General features: G+C 37.2%; 1 protein-coding gene across 1 annotated transcript in view; it reads right to left on the minus strand.

Moving 5' to 3' along the window:
* LOC150089405 (DENN domain-containing protein 1A-like) overlaps positions 1-23,820 on the minus strand; it is a 263,359-nt gene that overhangs the window by 179,260 nt on the left and 60,279 nt on the right. The window contains exons 5-6 of the mRNA XM_090389970.1: positions 20,392-20,499; positions 12,898-12,967 (exon numbers count right to left, since the gene is read on the minus strand). Of these exons, the coding sequence (XP_090246096.1) occupies positions 12,898-12,967; positions 20,392-20,499 (178 nt within the window). The remainder of the gene's footprint in view (positions 1-12,897; positions 12,968-20,391; positions 20,500-23,820) is intronic.

Below are 23,820 nucleotides of genomic sequence, written 5' to 3' on the forward strand. Positions count from 1 at the left end.
AAAAATTCTACCCCATGAGCCTTGCACAATCTCTCCAGGGCCGAATTGACTGACAAGGCTCTCATCACATACTCCCTCCTATCGTGTCTGGGCAGAATTGCAGACACTTTTAAATTTAACCCTAACTCGCGACTTTTTTTTCAATATTGACCTGTAGTTGTTAAGTAAATCTGCAGATCTCTTACTCTTAAGGTCATTAGTGCCAAATTGTACAACAATATTACCTTTTGCTCCCTTAAAAGATAATATCTGCTCTACAACATCATGAACTTTTTCCGCTGACAGACATACCCTGGTCTTGTTCCACCTATTCTTTTTGCATACTATATTCTCTGTCTCCCTGACAATAGAGTCACCGACAATAACTAGCTCCTGTGGGAATGATACATTCTGCCTTGGAGATTGCCACTATGTTGCCTGATGCACAGGAGTGAGCTCTGCCATTGAGTTGGGCAGCTGAGAGTCTGATGGGACCCTCATGTTAATTTATTCGAGGGCATCTATCCTACACCTCAAACTCTCATAGACGCCCATCAGAACCCTGAGTTGGCGCCTAATTTCTTCACAGTTTCTACACCTAGTGCGCGGCCACGCACACACACACACACAAAGACATCCTCCTTGGCTAGATCATGTCCTGTTCTAGACAGGTCTGCAAACATTTCACATTTTGCACATTTTTTTTAGACTGTGTTGGAGAATTGCCCCCGAGCCACAGTACTACCACTACTTTGTGCTTGTTGCTTTGCTGCTCTAGTCTGGGTCATGATTCCGTCTAAGTACAATTTAATTAACAATGAAAATTTAATAAGATTTATAAATTTTTAATTGATAATACTATACTAACAGATTTCTAATACAGCACTACATATTTCGCTATCTAGTTTTACATTAAATCTTACACTATCAACTTTGGAATATGTTTGTTTGTTATTTGGTTTTTAGGAGCATTAGCCACTAAGGCCATATTGCTCCGGGGATATGTGGTGGTCATTCCCTGACCTTTCCGCATCCTCTCCATTTGGTGGGCACGGGCTCGAACCCCGGTCTAATCAAGAAGCACATGCTGCTTCTGCCCACCTGGATTCAAAGATGTCCGGATTTAACAGTAAAAAGCCAAAAAATATCCGAAGTCAGCCAAGCTTTCTAGATTGCAGTGTAATCCACAGGAAGTTTCCTTACGTTTTTGAAACACCGAGGTTTTAACAATTTTTCGATAACAGTTTTTTTTTAATCAGTGCCTGTCATATTGCGCATACAAGCACCGTCAAGTGAGCATTTGAATTTTTTCCACTAACACATTTTTCCCCATTAAATTTAAATGTATTGTCAGGTGTCAAATTATAAAAAATTCTGTTTCTTCAGCGTTGTAGATATCTTCGTCATTAAAATCTTTCCTGATTTCTGCTCAAACACGGTCAATCCATTAATTTGCTATTTTTGGATCTACAGATCGAGATTCTCCACTAATTTTTGCATAAATGATGTTTATGTCAATTTTTAAATCTATCAAGTCAACCGTTGTTACATACAAAATTGTCACGTCCAAATTGTTTAGGAAATTTTTCCACTTGAGCCTTCAAGATCGGGTCATCTATTGAAAATCCAGCACTTCTATGTGTGGTGAACCATCGAAGCAATGCTTCATCAACGTTTGTAACCAAGCACTTTCTAAATTTTTTTTTTTTTCCGATTATATTCTTTTCCAGTTCCGATATGTAAACATCTTTACTCTTCCACAATGTTGATACACCTGAAGAGAACAAAGAAAACTTTTTTCGTGCTTCAACATTTTTTGTACCAGGTTCAACCCACGAATAATTCGAATTTTCGCAAATCGAGAGACACTTTCTTTTGTTAGCAGACATGTTTCCCAAGGAAGGGTTCGTTTCTAACTGATTTTACTTTAAAATGATAAAGTGATCTGCATACAAGTTCTTAGAAGCCCGAAATGCATACAAAGTTCTTAGAAGTCCTGAAATACATATAATGTTCCTAGAAGTCCCGAAATGCATACAAAGTTCTTAGAAGTTCCATTTCCAAAATTCTTGGCCCGAAATAATTTTTGGTTCAGTGAATACAAGACAATCTGTAAATGGGGTAACATGACAAGCAGAACAGCAATGCACTACTGTATAGCCCCCATCCTGGAAGCACAAGGGCATAAACTGGCCACTAATCTGATATAGGTGGTCATAAAGCTTAAGTTGCCCTTTTCATTTTCGTCCATTCCAAGAATTGGGTTTTTTCGACCAACCAAGCAATTAAGAATGTTTGCATAGTTACCAAAATTTGTTTGGTATATCCATGTAGTACGCTCATTATAACATTGAGTGATTGTATGGGAATATGCTTAAATTAAAATAATTATGGCTTTTTGCCCATTACAGCTGTGATCTCGTTATTACCTCCCAAACACTATCCTAGTTCATTTCACAAATATACGTGGTCTCAATTATAATCTCAACGATGTCCACTTCCATTTGCAGTCTGCCAAACTCCATGTACTTTTTCTGACAAAATCAGAGTTATCGGTTGATTCAACTACTGCCTCATATCACTTGCCCAAATTATTTGCTGTATGATTCCTTTTGCCTCAAAGGTGGTACTTGTGCATATGTCTGTTCTGATATTCCCTGTCAGAGACTTGGTAATTTGGAATCTCCTCTTTTTGATCTTCTCTGGCTTAAAATCTCTCTCTACCTCATTCTGTCAAATTCATCTGTTGTCTCTACCATTCTCCCAACACCACTAATCACTTTTTGAGCTCTTTGACTTCCTCTCTTTGCAACTTGACTTTAAAAAATTAAATTTTCTGTTTATAGTCCGGCATGACAACCAAGTCAGTAGAGTTTACAATAAATCGTCAATACAAATATTTATCGTATTTTGTAGTCACGGGCTTGAACCACGGTCCACTCAAGGAATGCGTGCTATGCACTCTCGCACCTGACCACTCGGCCACGTCAGGCCTACTCCAGTCCAACTTTCCTAACAGTGAGGTAATTTTCCTTGGTGATTTTAATGTTCACAACTCCAGCTGGCTTCCATTTTCTAGTCACACCGACCCAGCTGGTCGAGATGATGAGGCTTTTGCAATTACTAATGACCTTGCACAGATTGTTCATTTACCTACAAGAATGATGCTTGATCATTTACCTACATTGTTTGTTTACATACATGCTTGATCTTTTTCGAACAAACTAAGTACACGGTCGAAGTGACTGGTCCTTTAGGCACCTCAGATCACAACTTGGTGATTATCTCTTTCCCTTTATCTCATGGATATTCCTAACCTCGTGTTGTTTGGCATTACAAGAATGCAAAATGGGATGACCTGTGAGAGTTCTTTTCTTCTTTTCCTTGGTTGTATTATTGTTTCAAAACTTCATATGTTTGCTCAGATCTTGTCAGTGAAATTATTCTTATTGGTATGGAATCCTTTATCCCACACTCTACTTTAAAATCTTGTTCTTTATCTAAACCTTGGTTTTCCAATAAATATGCTATGGCTGTTCAAGAGAAAAATGTTGCATATTGAAATTGGCTTCTTTCCAATTCTTCAGTTTCATTTTCTGCCTACACCAAAGCTTGGAACAATTGAAAAGCACTTATTAATCAGCCCAAATTAGATTTTGAACAGGTTAATAAGAGTAGAAAACTTGTTTCTTGCCTTAATGGTAGCCAAGCATTCTGGTCTCTTGCCAAAGCTTTTGGCCACAACTTTTGCCCATCTCTGCTCCCACCTCTGTCTAAACCAGATGGTTCTGTTTTCAATTCAGCTAAGGATAAAGCTGACCTGTTAGCATCCCATTTTTCTTCCAACTCATGTATTAATGATGTTGGTAAAACACCTCCCATCATGCTCCATTCAATGCCTCCTGTGGTCTTCGGTCAAAAGGATGTAAATCCTTTTAATGGAAGGCCACAAGACCGTCAGAAGGATTCTGACGAATCTTGATGCTAAGAAAGTTCCAGGTTCTGATGGTATTTCTCCACTTCTTCTCAAAACCTGTGCTCCTGAACTTACTCCTGTTCTTTGCCACCTTTTTTCACTTTGTTATTCCAAAGGTGTTTTTCCTTCTGCTTGGAAATTTGCTCATATCCAGCCAATTCCTAAACAGGGTGACAAATCTCTCCCATCCAATTATTGTCCCACTGAAATTACTTCTACTCTTTCTAAAGTAATGGAGAAATTACTTCTACTCTTTCTAAAGTAATGGAGAAATCAATTAACCACCAACTCTTAAACTACCTAGAAACATTCCTTCTGATCAACGATTGCCACTATGGATTCTGTCAGTGTCGATCCACTGGTGATATTCTGACTTATGTTACCCATTTATGGCCAAATTCAATGGAAGAGTTTGGTGAAACACAAGCAGTTTCTCTTGACATCTCAAAGGCTTTCGATCGTGTTTGGCATAGAGGTCTTCTAAATAAGCTTCCATCCTATGGTTTGCCAGATGTTTTTTGTAATTGGCTATCTAGTTTTATCTCTGACCACTCACCGATTAATGGTAGACGGTTCTCTCTCTTCTAACTTCTCCGTAAATGCAGGTGTTTGTCAAGGTTCGGTTCTTTCACCCACACTTTTCCTGTTATATATTAAAGACCTTCTTCCATTGACCGGAAATCCTATCCATAGTTTTGCCGATGATAGCACACTGCATTCCACTTTCCATTTTGAGAAATCTTGCCCTGCTCAATCAGCTTCAACTTCTCGAATATCCGCTACCAATTCCTTAAATTCCAATCTCCAAGTAATTCTCCAGTGGGGCAAAAACAACTTAGTTAATTTTAATCCTTCTAAAACTCAGTGTTGTTTTATATCTTGCAAAAAGGATTCTTCTGTGACACTCTGATTTCTAGACAAGATGATATATCTCTTTTGGAGATTACCCTGACTTCTAATCTCTCTTGGCACAAGCACATTACAAATATTGCTTCCTCTGCATCTAAAAAACTTGGTTTTCTCTTTCGCACTCGGCATTACTTTTCTTCCAAACAGCTGTTCACTCTGTACAAATTGCAAATCGGGCCTACAATGGAATATTGTTCCCATATCTGGGGCAGTGCCCCCAAAACCTCTCTCAGGCTTCTAGATTCCATTCAGAAGAGTGCAGTTAGGTTAATTAATGACTCCTATCTAACAAAGTCTCTCCACTCGCTGTCTCATAGATGTACTGTTTCTGCTCCATGCCTTTTCTACAGATATTTCCATAGACACTGTTCTTCTGAATTGGCTTCTATAATTCCCACTCTCTGTTTCAAAACAGTCCTAACACGGCGTGGTGGTGGTGGTGGCACGCGCGTTCGGACTGTTTTTCATCTTTTCATCTTCCTCATTTATTTATTCAACTGCTGTTTTCTGGAACAACCTTCCTTCATATGTATTTCCTGAAAATTACAGTCTACAGAGGTTGAAGTCTAATGTCAACAAATATCCTCTTTCGTCTTCTCAACCTCCAACTCAAGCATGGTACTAAATACTATAGGTTCTAATACCTCTCGTGTTTGGGGTTATCATTAAAAAAAAAAAAAAAAACTAAACTGTATTTGCTTGGTTTATATACTGCCTTATCATTAATATCAACACATCTTTGTGTTGATAAAAAAAAAAAAAAAAAAAGGTAAACTGCAGTCATTATCAACCCACTGCAGGATGGATGCCTCCTCAACAATTCATGCTGAGGGAAATGGACCATAATCTACCACGCTGGTCTAGTGCGGGTTGGCAGATCGACTGTATTTAGCAGTCCGAGGCTTGAACCCCGGTCTACTCAAAGAGCGTGTGTTACTGCACTCCCGCTCCTGACCACTCAGCTACAGAGGCCGTCTTTCTGTTGATTGTTAGTCATTGATGGTTGGTCATATCCACCACGTGTCAGACAACTATAAATATGCTCATAGGCCTTCAAGATGTTCTACCTTGCGACATTTCAAAGGCCTAAGACATTGTGAATGCAAGATGTCACAACTGTTGGAGTTAACAGACTTCCAGCATGGAATAATAATAGGGTGCCACTAAAGCAACTGGTCTGTATGTGACATTTTAATGGCACTGAAGATCCCTAGTTCTGACGGATCTCTGATTTATAATAAACAAATACGATGAAATTGAAGTTCTGGTTAAGTACACAAACATTGTAGGGATATCAGAGATGTGGTACCACTCAGTGGTGTATTTGAATATGGTGAGTATAATATGTACAGAAAGGAAGGGAGGGTTGTGTGCTTGGTAAAGAAACACTGAATCTAAAACCAGTACTCCCAGTGATATGTTGATTTAGTTTGGTGTGACATAAGCAGTGGGAAAACAAAACTGTGAATACAGTGTGTTATAGGACAAATTGCAGTAGGCCAGTAATACAGAATATCTCACAATGAGGGATTTTTACTGTCTAGATATTGACTGGAAATTATGGGTTGGTCACTCAGATAGTAGCAAGACTTTTCTGGATTCACTGGATGAATGTTTCCTACACTAGTAATATTAGAAGGGCAATAAGAGAAAGCAAATCAGGGGTGTTTGAAAAGTTCATGGCTTGAGTACAAAAGATTTGTGAGAGAATCTGGTAACACATTACTTTTCAACATAGTCCCCTTTTGGGTCAATACACTTTTGCCACCAATGTTGCAATGCATTCGTTCCAGTTGCAAAGAAAGTTTTCTCTTGGCCTGCAGGAATGCACCCACTGCAGCAGTGACATCACTGTTGGTGAGAAAATGGACGCTAGCCAGGTATTTTTTCAAATTAGGAAATAGGTGAAAGTCTGATGGTGCTAGATCTGCTTCAAAATTTCAAAGCTTCACTCATGCAATATAGGCATGGCAATGACAGACTTGTGAGCAAGCATGATTAACTGTTGGAACAAGATTCTTTTACTGAGTTTTCCTCAGTGTTTGTCTATGACATTTTCATGAAAAAAGAACCTCACAAGATCAACATAATATGCCTGTGATTGTCTGGCATTTCTGATGGTAATCCACTAGCAACATCACCATCCTAAAAAGCCAATGCCATCATTTGGCAAGCAGAAGGAATCAACTTGTTGTTTACACGACTGCTTCTTTGTCTTTGGTTGAAAGTGATGGACCAACATCTCATCTGTGGATACGAACCTTGCAAGGAAATTTGCTGGATCTGCTAGAAAATTATGCAAATGTTCACTTGACTTGACAATACTTGTGAATTTTTGATATGCTGTCAAACTGTGGAACCCATCATGCTGACACCTTTTTTATAGTGAGAACCGCTGCTATTATGTGGTATACATGCACATGTTTAGATTGTCCAAGATGCTGGCAATGTAGCGAACCATCTTCATCAACAAATTATGCACACTGTCAACAGCTTCTGGAATGAAGCATGCTGCAGATCTTTCATAGCATGGGTCATCTTCCCACATTTAAATTCTGCTGCCCACTCCTTTGCCAATGTTGTAACCATATCTTTGTGAATTGCCTTTGGCATTAGTCCCTTTTCCTCCAAATTGAATGACTGCACAGTGACTGATTGATTTTGTTCATCTTTCCTCATTCATGCAAAGCTGTTGACTTCAAGACCTGTAATTAAAAAAAAAAAATATATATATATATATATATATATATATGTTATTGAAACTGCATGAAACTTGGTGGGTCCTTGTTGAAGTGTTATACATTTCAAATAGGAACAGAGTAAAGAAAGAACAAATTTTTAAAAATGTACCACTACCCTTTTGTAATCAGGCACAAACTTTTCAAACACCTCTTATACTTTTCATTTGATTAAAAGCAGTGACTCTTCATGCATTACAAATCTACAGGTAGAAGCACCACTAGGAAGTAGTGATCAGAGTGTATTGATGTGAAAATGACTTAAATATACTATTACTCTCAAGGGTAAAGGCAAGATATTTTTTTTTTGGTTTTGTAAAGGTGACTGCAATGGACACAGACAATTTTAAATTCTATTCAGCTGATCCAAATAATAATGTTACCGATGGCAAATTCTAAGTGAAGTAATACAGGGAAGTAATCAGAGAAGCTACAAGGCTTTTTATAACAAGTATAGTCGAAAGCTCTATACACAGTGTTTCAAAAACAGCTTTAAAACTTTGAAAGTATATATAAATTTATTTAAAGGATAAATTTATATAAATTTATGTAGAGGACGTACAGAATATTTTGAAATGTCAGAATGTAGCAAAACACATCAAATTTTACCTTGGATAGTTATGGTTCAATGTGACTTCCTTTTGTAATGTGGCAGCTGTCCCACCTGTGGTCAATTTCTTGCCACACTGCATGTGGCATCTCTGGTGTCACTTCTGCAATTGCAGCAGTAATTCACATTTGGAGCTCAGCGACATTTGCAGGTAAGTGTGGTACGTACAATAGATCTTTAACAAATCCCCATAAGAAAAAATCCATAGGTGTAAGATTCAGGGAACGAGGTAGCCATGCTACTGGCACCCCTTGACCAATCCACCGACCTGGGAAACGGGTGTTGAGGTGCTCCCGCACTTCTCCAAGGTAATGAGGGGATGCGTCATCTTGCTTGAAGTGAATGTGTCCTTCTTTGTCTTCTTCTTCAATTTGTAGAATGAGGAACTGTTGGAGCATGTCTAGATACACAATACCGGTAATAGTCATCTCCACGAAACAGAAGGCACCATACACTTTTTTGCTGAGGGCACAAAGCACGTTCACCTTTGGACTGTCATGAAAATATTACAGGGAAGCACGTGGATTTTCGTGCCCGAAATCCTGCAGTTGTGGCTGTTGACCTTACCAGTGACATGAAACATGCTCTCATTACTGAAAATTACAGAGTCCAGAAATCCCTCGTTGTCTTGCATCTGAAGCAACATTTGCATACTGAATTCCTTATGAACCAGCTTATCTGCATTCATAAGGTGTTGCAAGATGGATCATTTGTATGCTTTTTAGTGTAAACGTTTTTGTAACACTCACCACACAGTCGTGTGGAATACCACTTTCCCGAGATGCTGTTTGTTATTTGGTTTTTTAGGAGCATTAGCAACTAAGGCCATATTGCTCCAGGGATATGCGGTGGTCATTCCCTGATTCCATTTCCGCATCCTTCGTATTTGGTGGTCACGGGCTCGAACCCCGGTCTAATCAAGAAGCGTGTGCTACGCACTGCTGCTCTTGCCCACCTGGCTATGGAGGCGCCTCCCGAGACGCAAGTCGCACTGACTTTTTTGGACTTTGAACAAAGCTATCCCTAACCCTTTCCACGACATCGTCAGGAACACGTGGCCGACCGGGTGACTTGGCATGGTGCACAGAACATCTAGTCTCAACAAAGTTCTTGTGCCACGTGTACATTGTAGGCCTACTGGGAGGTTCCTTGCAAAACTTCCTTTGAACTTGTGTAGCAGGCTTCGTTTCTTCGAATCAAAACACAATGAGCTCGATCTGCTTCTGTGAAAGTCGCCATCTTGATCTCAACTGCCCGGGAGTGCTTGTATTGAGTACTACAGTCGACGTGTATTACAGTGTATTGGTACATTCTGACATTTCATATTATGTATGTCCTCTAAATAAATTTATATACTCTTTCAAAGTTGTAAAGCTGTTTTTGAAACACCTTGCATAATGATCCCTAGGGGAATGAGAAAATGGTCGTTATGTTGGAAGGGTGTTATATCTTTTTTTTTTTTTTTTTTTTTTTTTGATTTGGTAGTTGTTGGCGCATCGGCTTCTGTGGCCATATTGCACCTCCCAAGGTTTTTGCAGTACTTTGATCCAAGCCCGAGGCGGGAATCGAACCCGCGACCTTTGGGTTGCCGGGCAGGTACTTTACCCACTCGGCTAGCCCGGTCGGCTTGGTGTTATATCAATTGCTCATAAAATAGCATTAAGTTAATGAGAAATTGGCCGGGACCAACTACATAGGACGTTATAATGTGCGGGATGTTAAAAAGAGGGTCGCTATAAAGAGCTTAGACCATATTGATAATTTTAAATGCTTAGGCCTAAATGTACATTGGATGAACTGATGAGACTAGTGGCAGAGAAGAAACATATATGGCATGATTATAAATTATCAGGGGATATAGAAACCTACAGTAAGTATAAATACTACTATATTGCTAATATGCAATCATGTCACAAAGGTTGGTTAAGGCAAGCTAAGGCACATTATGAGAAGTGCCTGGCAAAAAAAATGCAAAGAAAAGTAATAAAGACTTCTTTACTTATGTAAACACTAGAAAGAATAGGGTGAACCTCACTTTCCAATAGATATGAATAATATAACTGTTGATAATTCTGTTTAGGTTGCTGACAAACTGAATTGATATTTTGCATTTATGTTAACACATCAGGACTTATTTCGAGATGGGGATGCCAGAACAAGGATCAAACCAACAAATCACAGGGAGCTAAATGATTTTGTGATAACTGAGAAGAAAGCATGAGAGAAACTATTGAAGCTAAACATAAATAAGGGGCACCTCCGTAGCCAGGTGGGCAGGAGCAGCAGTGCGCAGCACACGCTTCTTGATTAGACCAGGGTTCGAGCCCGTGACCACCAAATACGGAGGATGCGGAAAGGTCAGGGAATGACCACTGCATATCCCCGGAGCAATATGGCCTTAGTTGCTAATGCTCCTAAAAAAAAAAACCAAACCATAAATAAGGCATGTGGAGTAGATAAGATTTATCCAGTTATATTAAGTGAGGCAGCAAAAGAGGTAAGCAGACCTCTGGCCACAATTATAAGAGCATATTTGGATTCAGTAAGTTCCAATACACTGAATATTTCTCCTATTCACAAAGGGGTGTCAAAGGGTGAAGTGAGTAATTAAATCACCTGTAAGCATGACTTCTGTTCTAGGGAAAATAATGGAAACACTGACAATGACAGCATGTATTTATTAATGGAAGTACTTGTCTGACTAATCTGACTGGATACCGTTATGTAGTAACAAATGATCTCAGTGAAAAAAAAAATAATAATAATTAATAAAATAATTTTGACATCACATACTAAGATTTCAGAAAAGCTTTTGATATTGTTAAAAATAAAAGACTGCCATACAAATGACAACAATGTCGCATTAGAAGCAAGTTCTGCTATGTATAAAGGGATAGTTGAGTGGGAGAATGCAGAAAGTGTTTATTAATGGGCACTGTCCTTCTTGGACTAATGTTAGTAGTGGAGTCACCCCCACCCAAGGGATCACTACTTGGATTATTGTTTTCAACATTTAAAATAATGATACTGATGAAGTCATACTAGACAATGTCTAAATCTGCAAATGATACAAAGGCTGGCAGGGTGATTAATAATGGCAGTAATCAGGGTATACTACTGCAATAAGATCTAAAAAATTAGGCAAATGAACTGAGGAGTGTCAATTTACATTTAACATTGACAAATGCTAGAGCATATTTGGGAACACTGCTACCCATACTGCATACGGGTAGCAGTGTTCCCAAAATAATGTACCAACACTGTGTGGTACTAAAGGTAGTGAAGAACAAAAAAGAACTGGGAGTAATTTTTCAGCCAGACATTTAGTTCTCTGAGCAGTGCAGATGGGCAGCTAGAACAGCTCATGGGGTTTTGCCAATGATATAAAGAAATTCTGCCAGCAGGGATAAGGTGATCATTCCATTGTATAAGACAATGGTTAGGCTACATCTTGAGTACTGTAAACAGGTCTGGAAGCCTCATTTTCAGAAGGATGTGGGTCTGTTGGAATCAGTGCAGACAAGAGCTTCACAGTTAGTGAGGGGAAAGAAAAGGGTATTCTTACTAAGATTTTTTTTTTGATTTTTAATGGCACATTGGCAGCTAAGGCCATTTCTTACTAAGAAAGGCTTTAGTTCTGCAAATTGAAACATCTGGAAATGAGTCACCTGTAAGGAGATCTGATCGACGTGCCTAAGGCTCTGGATGGATTGAGTAAACTAAGTGTTGATGGCATCCTTCCTCTTATTCAGACAACACACATGAAGGGGGGGCATATATTTATATCAATTAAGTTAATGTTTCTATGACCAGATGCATGGAAATTTGCTTTCTGCCAGTAGATAGTTGATTGTTGGAATAAACAATGTTCATCTGGTGTTGTGGAAATGCGTAGTTTGAATGAATTTGAAATTATTTGAGGGGGATGGGCAAATGATGTGAGTTTTTTTTTTTTTTTTAGGCTGATGTTTACACAGCATCAGCCTAAAAAAGAACTACCCATTTCTTTGAATCATTTGTCACTACTAATGACATAATAATAAGTGACTGCAATTACACAAAACTGAAGCTTATTTTGGATTTCAGCAATACCACTTTTTAAAATTAAGAAGTCTCACTTTACTTAGTCATTTCCAAACAAGGTAATTTCTAATTGCTGCTGTAGGGAGAAAGATAGTGTAGCATAATTTGATTTTAACTACACACTCTTACAAGTTTCTAGTATTGTCAATGGCTTACTGTTATCACCCACTGTGCTGTCATCATTAATTATAGGAAAGATGCCAATTAAAACCTTATTCACACACACACACACACACACACACACACACACACACACACACACACACACACACACACACACACACACACACACACACACACACACACACACAATATAAGAAAAGTTTATTTTCATAAGGATCAGTATATATACATTTGTAATGATTAGTTCTGTTTCTAGCATTAACCCAAATCTGAAATTGCATTGTTTCATATATAAAATAAAAAAGTGAGGAACTACTTAACAGCAAAGAAGGTTATATTAATTGTACTAATATTTATTCAGCTTTAATTACAAAATAGAATAAAGATTTTAAAAACTCTCTCTCTCTCTCTCTCTCTCTCTCTCTCTCTCTCTCACTCTCTCATAGAAATAGCAGAAATTTAAATATAGAAAATCTGACCTGTTTATCATATGTTAATTCAGCAGCATGATTCAGAATTTTGTAGAAGGTTTCATGCCAAGGGAGACAGCTGTAAACAGGTTAAAAAAAAAAAACAAACAAACAAAAAAAAAACAAACAAACTTAAAACATAACAAGCAATAAAGATGCACACAGAAACAAAAAAGTATAATATAAAAAATAAAATTAAACAAAAAACTTTAATGATAAATAAATAAAAATAAAAAAGTAAAGCAAATTTATTTCACTAGGCTATTTCCAACATGAGGACACTTCAGTAAGAACAAAAATTATTGCAAAAATAATTTCCATAGGTCTAAACTTTTCCAGTACCATGATTCTTACCCTTCCTCCAGTTCAGGCCTGGCCAACCCAAACTGTTCTGTGGGCCACCTTGACAAACTACAATTTTCCACAGGCCGCATGTAAAATAAAACAATCTTTTAAAAATAAAAAAAATCAAATGCTATAAAAATTTATTTTATTCATTCATTTTTATTATATATCTACATTAATGAGATATTTACTTTTCTTTGTAATCACTCAATTTTTTTAAAAATCAACTTCAATATTGGTAGTGCCACATCAACTGATTTTCATTTATTAAAGCTCGAGATTTACTTTTAATAAATTTCATTTTTGAAAATGCAAGTTTCAAAAACGTATGTGGATCCTAAGGTGCTCATAATTTTTTGTGAAAAAAATCTTAATTTGAGATACTTTTCCGCTGTTACATATGTGCTGTTAAACTTGATTTTTGATGTCATGATGTGAATGTGTTTTAATTCATTGTTGCACTGTAAATCAATTACTTCCATCTGCAGAGTTTCCGGTTGGAAGAAGGGAAGGAGTGGTGGGGATTCGGGGAAGTACAGCTGGGCTAGTATTATATTTCTTGTTATTTATCATGCCTGGTGCAGCTAGTGAATGATTCCCACTGATGTAGTCAGTAGCATAAAAATAATGTGGCGAGCTGCAAAAAATAATGTGGCAGACCACATGCAGCCCACGAGTTGGCCAGACCTGCTCTAGTTCATTCATTAATTAAACAGTATGGATCTGAAATATACAACACACAGAGATTTATATTCTCTTTGGTTAACAACTTATATTAAAAATTTATAAATAGTCAAAGCTGATTTTATTTGGTTAGCCAATCCACTTGTTCCTGCTTTCAGATACACTTGTTTGGATAATTAGTACCAAACAAGGAGCTCAGATTTCCACCAACAATGCTGGATATTAAATCAGCAGAGTAATTAAGGTGTTGACTCTATATAGAACCGAAGGGTAGATTTTAATTCTTATGTGCATATAATATGAGTTCTAGTCAACTGTGAAAAATTTCTGATTTGTTGCTTTTTAATAATTGCCCCATAAAATGTATTCATTTTTAAATGTGCAATGAAAACACCTAATGGAATGCTACTTGGAAGGAGTAAAGGCTAAATAACTAACCATTATTTAGCCTTTACTGCATTGAACTTTATTTACTTACAGTGAATGTTTTTTTGTGGAACAATGTAACACACACAAAAGATTTCAATAGGTTTAATTTATAAACAGGCCACATGAAATTTGATGACAAAGTAAAAACCTGTTTCCTAATTTAAATACTTTTTCTTGTATTTTAGGAAGATTAATTTTTTGTGAGCAGCTTCTGAATGGAGGAGGAGTGGTGGTGTGAGCTTTTTTTCATGGTCTTGATTGGATCACTGGACATAGTACCTAGATATATCATGGCCATGCTTTATTCTGATATGGTTTACAATTCCTTATTCATTAGACTTTGATAGTTTCATGGAAATGGAGTCTATATATGCAATCAATATACTGCTCTCAGCCACAAATCTGTGTTTTTAGACATTGAGTTTGAGGAAAATGATGTTGAAGAATTGAATCCCAGATCTAAATCTACCTTTGTGATGAGCTAGAAAAAATATCAGTTGACTACCAGCAAATAGTCAAATGTAGCACCAGAAGAAGAAGAAGCAGCATGACTATCATTCTGACCAAAGGTAGACTCAGGTGTTATTTTGTCCCCAAATAAACATTATTTTCTTGAAAATATAGTGGTATATGAATACTTTTGAGGATATGCTTATTATCCTGAAATGACTGAAATTATTTTAAATTTTAGAAGAAAATGCTATTTTTCATTAAAATTATCTATGGAAATAAGATAACAGCATTTTTAGAAAGAAAGAAATATAAATATTATAGGTGAGCTTAACTTTGTCTTCATGTTTATATTTCATACTTTTCACACTGAATCATTTTAAAGATCAATATAAATTTACTAGTAGGTGAACTTTTGTCGGAATGATTATTATTTTTTTATTTTTCTTATGTATATTAAATAGTATTAAATAATAACAATTCTGATGTTTATTATTTTATGGAAATAATCCATAAAATAATGAACAATTATTGAATAAAACATAATACTCTACAAAAAAAAAGAATTACTGAATGTTGCTAATGTTAGCATTAGCAAGGGCACATGATGCATGAAAGCAAGCTTATATAGTATCAGCCAAAAAAAAAAAAAAACACACACTCCCTTCTCATTTCACTCATCCACACAATCCAAATGTTTGTCTAGTTCTGCCTTGAATCTGTTTAAGCTATCAGCTTCTACAACGACAGATGGAAGTGTGTTCCAGTAATCAACCACACACACTGGCTAAAGGCAAACTTCTGCACATCTATCCTACAACTATCATTCCACAATTTTAATTTATGCCCTCTCAGGCAATTATTCTGAGCAAGAGGAAGAGTCCCATCAGCACTGAGCATGCTCAAACCATTCAAAGCTTTATACATCTCAATCAGATCACCTTGCAGGTACCTAGTCTCCAGACACTGTAATTTGCAAAACTTAAACCTATCTTCGTAAGAGCAACCCTTTGTTCCATTCACTAATCTTGTTGCCCTTCTCTGTACTCGTTCCAACAGCTCTACATAATTCTTAAAATGAGGCTTCCAAACTTGTATACAGTATTCAAGGTGCGGCCTGACCATTGCCTTATACAAGGGGATAATCACCTCCTCATCCCTGCTAGAAAAATTCCTGTATATTATTGACAAAACACCATGAGCTACTCTTGCAGACCACCTTCACTGCTCAGAAAACTTCATATCTGCCTGCACAATTACCCCTAGGTCCTTTTCATTCTCTACCATTGTCAGTGTGGTGCCACAGAGTTGATACATTACTCTGGGGTTACTGCTTCCCATATGCAGTACGTTACATTTGTCAATGTTAAACTTCAGTTGCCGCCACTCAGCCCATCTGCTCAACTTTTCTAGATCCTGGTGCAGTAGCGTACTGTCATTAGTGTCATTAACAACCCTGTCGAACTTCGATGATCCTCCTATGTGGATTGGGGTCACATTTGCACATTTCCAGTCCATGGATAGCTACCCTGAGTCCAAGGAAGCTCTCATAATTATGGCTAAGGGTTTGCTTACTTCCTTTGCTGCCTCCTTTAATATAACTGGATAGATTCCATCCACCCCAGGTGCCCCTCTTAAGTTTATTTTCAACAATTTCTCCTCCACTTTACTCTCAGTTATTACAAGATTATCTAGCTTACTGCCAGTTTAATACCCCTCTGGCATTCCCCTCCCTGAATAACTCCTCATGCGTGAATGTAGATGCAAAATATTCATTTAGTTTGTTAGCTACCTGAGCAGGATCATCAACAGATGAACCATCGATATCAAGTGGACCAATCTGATTCATCCCCTTCCTTCTAGAATTTACATAAATAAAGAACTCTTTGCTGTTTTTCTTTGCATCCTTTGCCAAAAATTTCTCGTAATCTGCCTTTGCCTGCCTAACCTCCATTGTGACTTGGTTACAGACCAGCTTATATCTATCATAGGCTTCTGTGTCACCTGTTAATTTATATGTATCCCATGCATTTTTCTTCTCTGCCACATGTCTAATTAGTTCATCTGTCAACCATTTAGGTGTAAATCTTGAATTCAGCGTGGATTGAGCACACTGAATTCTGATTGGATCCTTCCCCTTGTTCAGATTACGAACCTAAGGGGGCATAAATTCAAATTAAGAAAAGACAGATGTAGAATAGATGTGCAGAAATTTGCCTTTAGCCAGCGGGTGGTTAATTGCTGAAACAAACTTCCATCTGTCGTTGTGGAAGTTGATAGCTTGAATAAATTTAAGGAGGAACTGGACAGGCATTTGGAGGGAATGGTGTGATTTTTTTTTTTTTTTTTTTTTGGCTGATGCTGCATGAGCTCATACATTTGCTTTCTTGCATCACATGCCACTACTACTACTACTACTAATATTTCTTAGCCTAGTAGCTTCCAAGATTATTTCTTTGAATGCTTCCCATTTTGAATTTGCTGTTGGTAACATCATCAGTTGATTCCACTGTATAGAATTTAAATACTGTCTCAGACCACCATAGTCACCTTTACGAAAGCAAAAACCCTTCCCTTTACCCCTGATGGTAGTCTTTGAATAAATTTCACTTCATCACGCTATGATCACTGCCACCTAGTGGTTCCTTTATCTGCACATTCTTAATGCATGAAGCAGTGCGTAGCACACGCTTCTTGATTAGACCGGGGTTCGAGCCCGTCACCACCAAATACGGAGGATGCGGGAAGGTCAGGGAATGACCACCGCATATCGCGGAGCAATATGGCCTTAGTTGCTAATGCTCCTAAAAACTAAATAACCAACCACTTAATGCATGAAGAATCACTACTGATAATCAGATAAAGATATTACTCCCTCTAGCTGCCTCCCGAATATGTTGCTGTAGAAAACAATCATCAAATAAATGCACAAAAGCCTTGCTAGTGTGTGAGTGACCAACCCACAAATTCCAGTCAATCTCTGGGAAATTAAAATCCCCCATTATAAGACACTCTGATTTACTGGCCCACTCAATTTCTTTGCACAACTGCTCATTATACTCATCAGATTCATTAGGCCTATAATACACACCTACTCTCATTTTTCCTTTCCCAGTGCTTATGTCACACAAAACAGACTCAACGTTGCACTGTCCACCAATATCAATTGGATGCACTTCCTTAGATTTTGTGTGTTTCTTAACTAACAGCATAACCCCTCCTCCCTTCCTGTCCTGTCTATCCTTTCTGTACACATTGTACTCCCCAAATTCTAATTCTGCACTGCTTATGTCTATGTGACACCACGTCTCTGATATCCCAACAATATCTGCCTTTGATGTGTTGACTAGCACTTCAAGTTCATCAAATTTATTAACTATACTCCTAGCAGGTGCATGTACACACAAGTATACATGCACCTGCTTCTACTCTTAGTTACCCTAACACAGCCCATGTATTTACTTGTTCCACTCTGACTCCCAGCCATCCTGGAAATCCCCATCGTCTTGCTTTCCAGGCTGCTGCTCAATTGCATTTCAATAGAAGCAGTGCAAGAATCACTTTCACCTCTGCCAGCGACTATTGTTAATCTATTAGTCCATGTATCCCCACAAGCTAGCAGTTTTCCAACCCACCTAAATCTGCCTCAATAGCATCAGCAAACATTCTTGCACCCTTTCTATTGAAGTGTATCCCATCCCTGTAGAAGCAGTCTCTCCTGTTAACAAGCACAGACCAGGCTGAGAAAAATTCTACCCCTTGAGCCTTGCACAATCTCTCCAGGGCCGAATTGATCGACAAGGCTCTCATCATATACTCCCTCCTATCGTATCTGGGCAGAATTGCAGACACTTTCAAATTCAACCCTAACTCACGACTTTTTTTTCAACATTATCCTGTACTTGTTAAGTAATTCCGCTGTTCTCCTACTCTTAATATCCAACGTGTACAACAATATCACCCTTTGAAATAACATATTTTTACAGAACATTAGCAACGTTCAATAAAGTAAGAATTCCAAATTACTTAAAATAAAAATAAAATTAAATTAAACTTAATAGACAAAACAGTGAGGGCTATATGAATCATTAGTAGTGTGAAACAAGCTGGATGGGCTGAAATGTTGCTAATATCAATCAGGCTTCATAATAAACTGAACTGAATGCTCTAGTGGAGTGACTAATGATGTCATTTTACTGGAGACAGAATTCATAATGTGTTTTCTATTGGTTAGTAACCTGATTTTATGCTAAAATGGTCAGTTTTCTTCAGGTGGCTCCTCAGTTGGGTTATGAGTTGGAAGAGATAATTCACTGTTGGGGGTGGCCTGTGTTTGTGACTGCAGGGGATATCCATCTCCTATGGGGCTATAACTCCTGTTGCTGTCAGACTATAAAGATACTAATAGACTATGATATAATATGACAGTTAATTAAATAAAACGGCAAAAGTCTTCAAAAACCTATGATTTCTTTGAGCTGGAAATTCACTGCTTGCACTTGCATAATCTTGTTCACCTGTTTACATATCATTTCAATCAATTTTATAGAGGATGAGATGGAAATGGATGAATAACTACAGAAAGTCCAATAAATAACAGGAACATAATAATAATATAAATATAGATGACAGACTTGCCCCTTATCAACTGGAATTTGTGTTCAAGCAATAACACTTAACAGGGCCATTTTGTTGAATTACCTAGCTGACTGTTACTTATTTCAACATGTCAAGGAAAAGTAAAAGAGGCCCAAATATCTTTCACTAGGTTCTCGCTAATAATCCAAGTATTATCAAAGTTATGATAGTGCAGGAAGCTAGCAGGTAGCTATCACAGAGTTATGGGTAGTGTCCAAGGAAATTATGGTGGTGAAAGGGTTTTTTTTTTTTTTTTTTTAGGAGCATTAGCAACTAAGGCCATATTGCTCCGGGAATATGAGGTGGCCATTCCCGACCTTTCCACAACCTCTGTATTTGGTGATCACGGGCTCGAACCCTGGTCTAATCAAGAAGGGTGCGCTACGCACTGCTGCTCCTGCCCACCTGGCTACAGAGGCGCCAATATGGTGAAAGGTAAATGAGAGGGTTTCAATTTTAAGAGGAATGACTATAGCAGATTGAGAGGCTGCTCGACATTACAGTATTTAAAAATAATTACTGTAATCATAAATATAATTTCTTCAAAAAATCATAAGAACTATTATTTTTATGATGTAAGGATAACTTCATAGTTACTTACACTGCTCTTTCTGAACAGTTTCTAATCTTTATTCAGTATGATAATGATGTGCTGCTTCTTGTGATTACTTAATGGAACCAATATCTTAATTAAAAGGAAGGAAGTAAATAAAGGTTAAGGAACATATATGTGGGTGTAAGCTATTTTTTTAAAAACTGATGACTTATACCAACTTTGATTCTCACTGGCTCATATGGATAATACTGATTATCCCAGATTCCCACATCCAATAGATACTAACTAAAGATACTGGACTTCAATATGTTATTTTTTCAAAGTAATTAAAAAATTGGTATACTTATTTTTTAAAATCTACCAATATAATGATCATTCAAAGATATTTTTTTTTTACTTACCTCAGAATTACAGTGCATAAATTAGAATGTGGTGCATGCCTACAAAAACCAAATGTCCATGTTCCTTCAGAATTTGTCAATACAAATGAGAAGAGTGTAACACCAGTACTATATATATATACATAAAAAAAAAAGGATAATTAAAGCGATCGTGAACTGAGTGATTTCTACTTATCTGTGTTAACATGTGATAGTGCAACTATAACTGATTAATGAAAAAGAGACAGGAAAGGATATAAACTGAAACAATTACATGACACTAACAAACTAAAGTAAGCCAATGAGTGGCATTCAAATGGGAACACTTAGGAAGAATGTGAACTAGTTCATTATCAATGTAACAATGATAAAACTATATCAGTTTATTATATGCTTAAAATGTGAATTAGTTAAGATATCTTAAACAGTGAAATTTGTTAACCTACGGTGGTGTGTTTCAAACAGAAAAATTAAAACTTACAAGGAAATTTTAATAATTACCATTTGCCTGCTTGAACTGAAAGTTTTAAATTATTTTTACTTCTATAGGATAATTAATATTAATAAACCCATATGTAAACAATACAGGCTATTCATTAAATGTACTAAAAAAAAAAATCATATCTCTGGATGTATTCATATTTTAAGAAACAGAAATTGAATAAATTGAAGTTTGCAAGATAACGCATAAAATTTCACAATGGCACCAGTTGCTTATTTAGTGATGTTATCAATCGATACCAAGCCATCTTGGTGTTGCAATACGAAAATTAGCAACATTTCTCCTAAGAGAAGTATGACGCTTTTTAATTTTAAAACTCCCTCAGATGGCTCTTTCAGTGGTAGTCATTGGTAGAAGGCCCATATGTATCCAAAAACAACTGACGGAGGGAGCTCACAAAATGAGTAACTAAAATCATTGTGAAAAAACATTTTGTAAAGTAAGTAAACAAAATCTCACTTTTTCATACCAACTTACGAGGTGTGGCAATAAAGTATTAGTAGAATTAGTAGTGGCAAATGATGCAAGCTTATACAGCATCAGCCAGAAAATAAATAAATTTAAAAAACTATTCATTTCATCTATTTACCGCCTCCAATAGTTTGTCTAGTTCTTTCTTGAATTTATTCAATCTATCCAATTCAATGACAGCAGATGGAAGTTTGTTCCAGCAATCAAACACATGATGGCTAAAGGCACTACTATTCTGCAACCATCCTTCCTCAATTTGAATTTACGTCCCTTCATGTTTGTAGTCTACACAACAGAAAGACTCAAAGGAAGAATCCCATCAGCACTGAGCTTGCTCAATCCATTCAAAGCCTTAAACAACATTCCAATCATAAACTCACAAACGCCAAGTCTCCAGATGATGCAATTTTCAAAAATTAAGCCTTTCTTGGTAAGACCAGCCATTGTTCCCTTCATTAATCTCGTTGCCCTTCTGTGTTCCTAATCCAGAAGCTCTATATTCTTCCTAAAATGAGGCCTCCAGACCTGGATGCAGTACCTAAGATATGACCTGGCCATTGCCTTATGCAATGGTGAAATCAGCTCCTTATCCCGCTAACAAAATTTATGTATATGACTGACAAAACCCCATTAGCTGTCCTAGCAGCCTGTTTGCACTGCTCAGAGAACTTCATATCTGATTGCACATTTACCTTCAGATCTTTTTCATTTTCCACTAAAAAAGTGTAGTAACACACAGATGATACAAAGTTCCTGGTCTGGTGCAATAAAAATAAGACAAAGAGAAGGAGCAAAAATAAATAGTTTTATTTTTATTCAAAGTGATTACTACCTGATTAAATGCACTCATTACACCATTCTGAAAAGAAACAGCAAAGGCATTGAAAGAGGTGACATTCAGTTCAGCAGTCATGTTTTTCTTTAGGTCCTCAACATCCTAAAATCTCTTTCCTTTTAGGGCAGTTTACATCTTGGGAAAGAAGACTGCTGATGCAAGATTGGGAGAGTAGGATGGGTAGTTAAGCTGTACAATGCCTTGTTTCATCAGAAATGAGTTCATAACAAGTGCAGAATGGGCAGGGGCTTTTTCATGCCACAAGAACTAGCTGCCTTTCTTCCAAAATTGTGGCCTTAGGTAAAAAAAGTGCATCAATAGTGTTTGAAGAACCTGTATGTATAATGCAGAATTGACTCTCTCTCCCCATCAGGTATAAGTTCCTTGTATTAGTATTGGCAAATGATGCAAGAAGAGTAAACTTATAAAAGCATAAGGAAAAAAAAAAAAAAAAAACTACACACTTCACCATTCTATATCCTCAAAGAATTTGTCTAGTACTTCCTTCAATTATTTCAACATACTCATTTCCACACCTGATGGAAGTTTGTTCCAACAATCAACCACCTGTTGGCTGAAGGCAAACTTCCACATATCTATTCTGCAACTATCCTTCCTCAATTTGAATTTTTCCCCCTCATGTGAGTAGTCTCAGCAAGAGGAAGAATGCCATCAACATTGAGCTTATTGAATCTATCCAAGGCATTAAAAACCTCAATCAGATCTCCTCACAGAAGCCTAGTCTCCATTTGCTACAAATTGCAGAACTAAAGCCTTTCTTTGTAAGAACACCTTTCTGTTCCCTTCACCAATCTCTGTACCTGTTCCAGCAATTCTACCTCCTTCCTAAAATGAGGAATTCAGACCTGTATACAGTACTCAAGATGCAGCCTAACCATGGCCTTATACAAAAGGATAATCACCTCCTTACCCTTAAAGCAAAGTTCCTGTATATCATTGACAAAATGAGAGCTGTCCTAGCACCTGTCTGCACTGCTCAGAGAACTTCATATCTGAATGCACAATTACTCCCAGGTTTTTTTCATTTTCCACTATGCTGATTGTAGCATCACACAGTTGGAACCTATAGTACTATATGTTAGAACCTTCAGGACTTAGTACAGAGTATGGGTTGTAGGTTAAGACAGAAGATTTTTTTTGATATTAGACTTGAATTTCTGTAGACTGTAATTTTCAGGAAATACACATCGTTCTTCCAGAAAACAGAAGTAGAAGAGGTAAGCAAGGAAAAGTTGGTTCTGTAAGTTTGAAGTTGGGCAGTAAATGGTGGATGCAGACTACTTGTGGCTAGTTTGGACTAGTTTGGCAGTGTTTGGATGAATTAAAGACTCCAATCCAGAAGAACAGTATCTGTGGAAGTATCTACAGAAAAGGCATGCAGCAGAAATTTAACATCTGTGAGAGAGAGAGAGAGAGAGAGAGAGAGAGACTTTGTAAGAGACATATAACTAATTACTCTGACTGCCCTCTTTTGCTGAAGTCCAGAAGTGGGAAAAATATTTCATGGTAGGGCAGATTTGACATTTGTACAGAGTAGTTGTTCAGAATAAAAGTAACACTGAGAGCAAAAAGAAAACTCAGTTTTTTGGATGCAGAGGAAGCAATATTTATGATGTGCTTA

This window comes from Mastigoproctus giganteus, chromosome 2 (assembly GCF_048544385.1).
Source record: "Mastigoproctus giganteus isolate SK-2022 chromosome 2, ASM4854438v1, whole genome shotgun sequence".
In the NCBI taxonomy this organism is placed as follows: Eukaryota; Metazoa; Arthropoda; class Arachnida; order Uropygi; family Thelyphonidae; genus Mastigoproctus; species Mastigoproctus giganteus.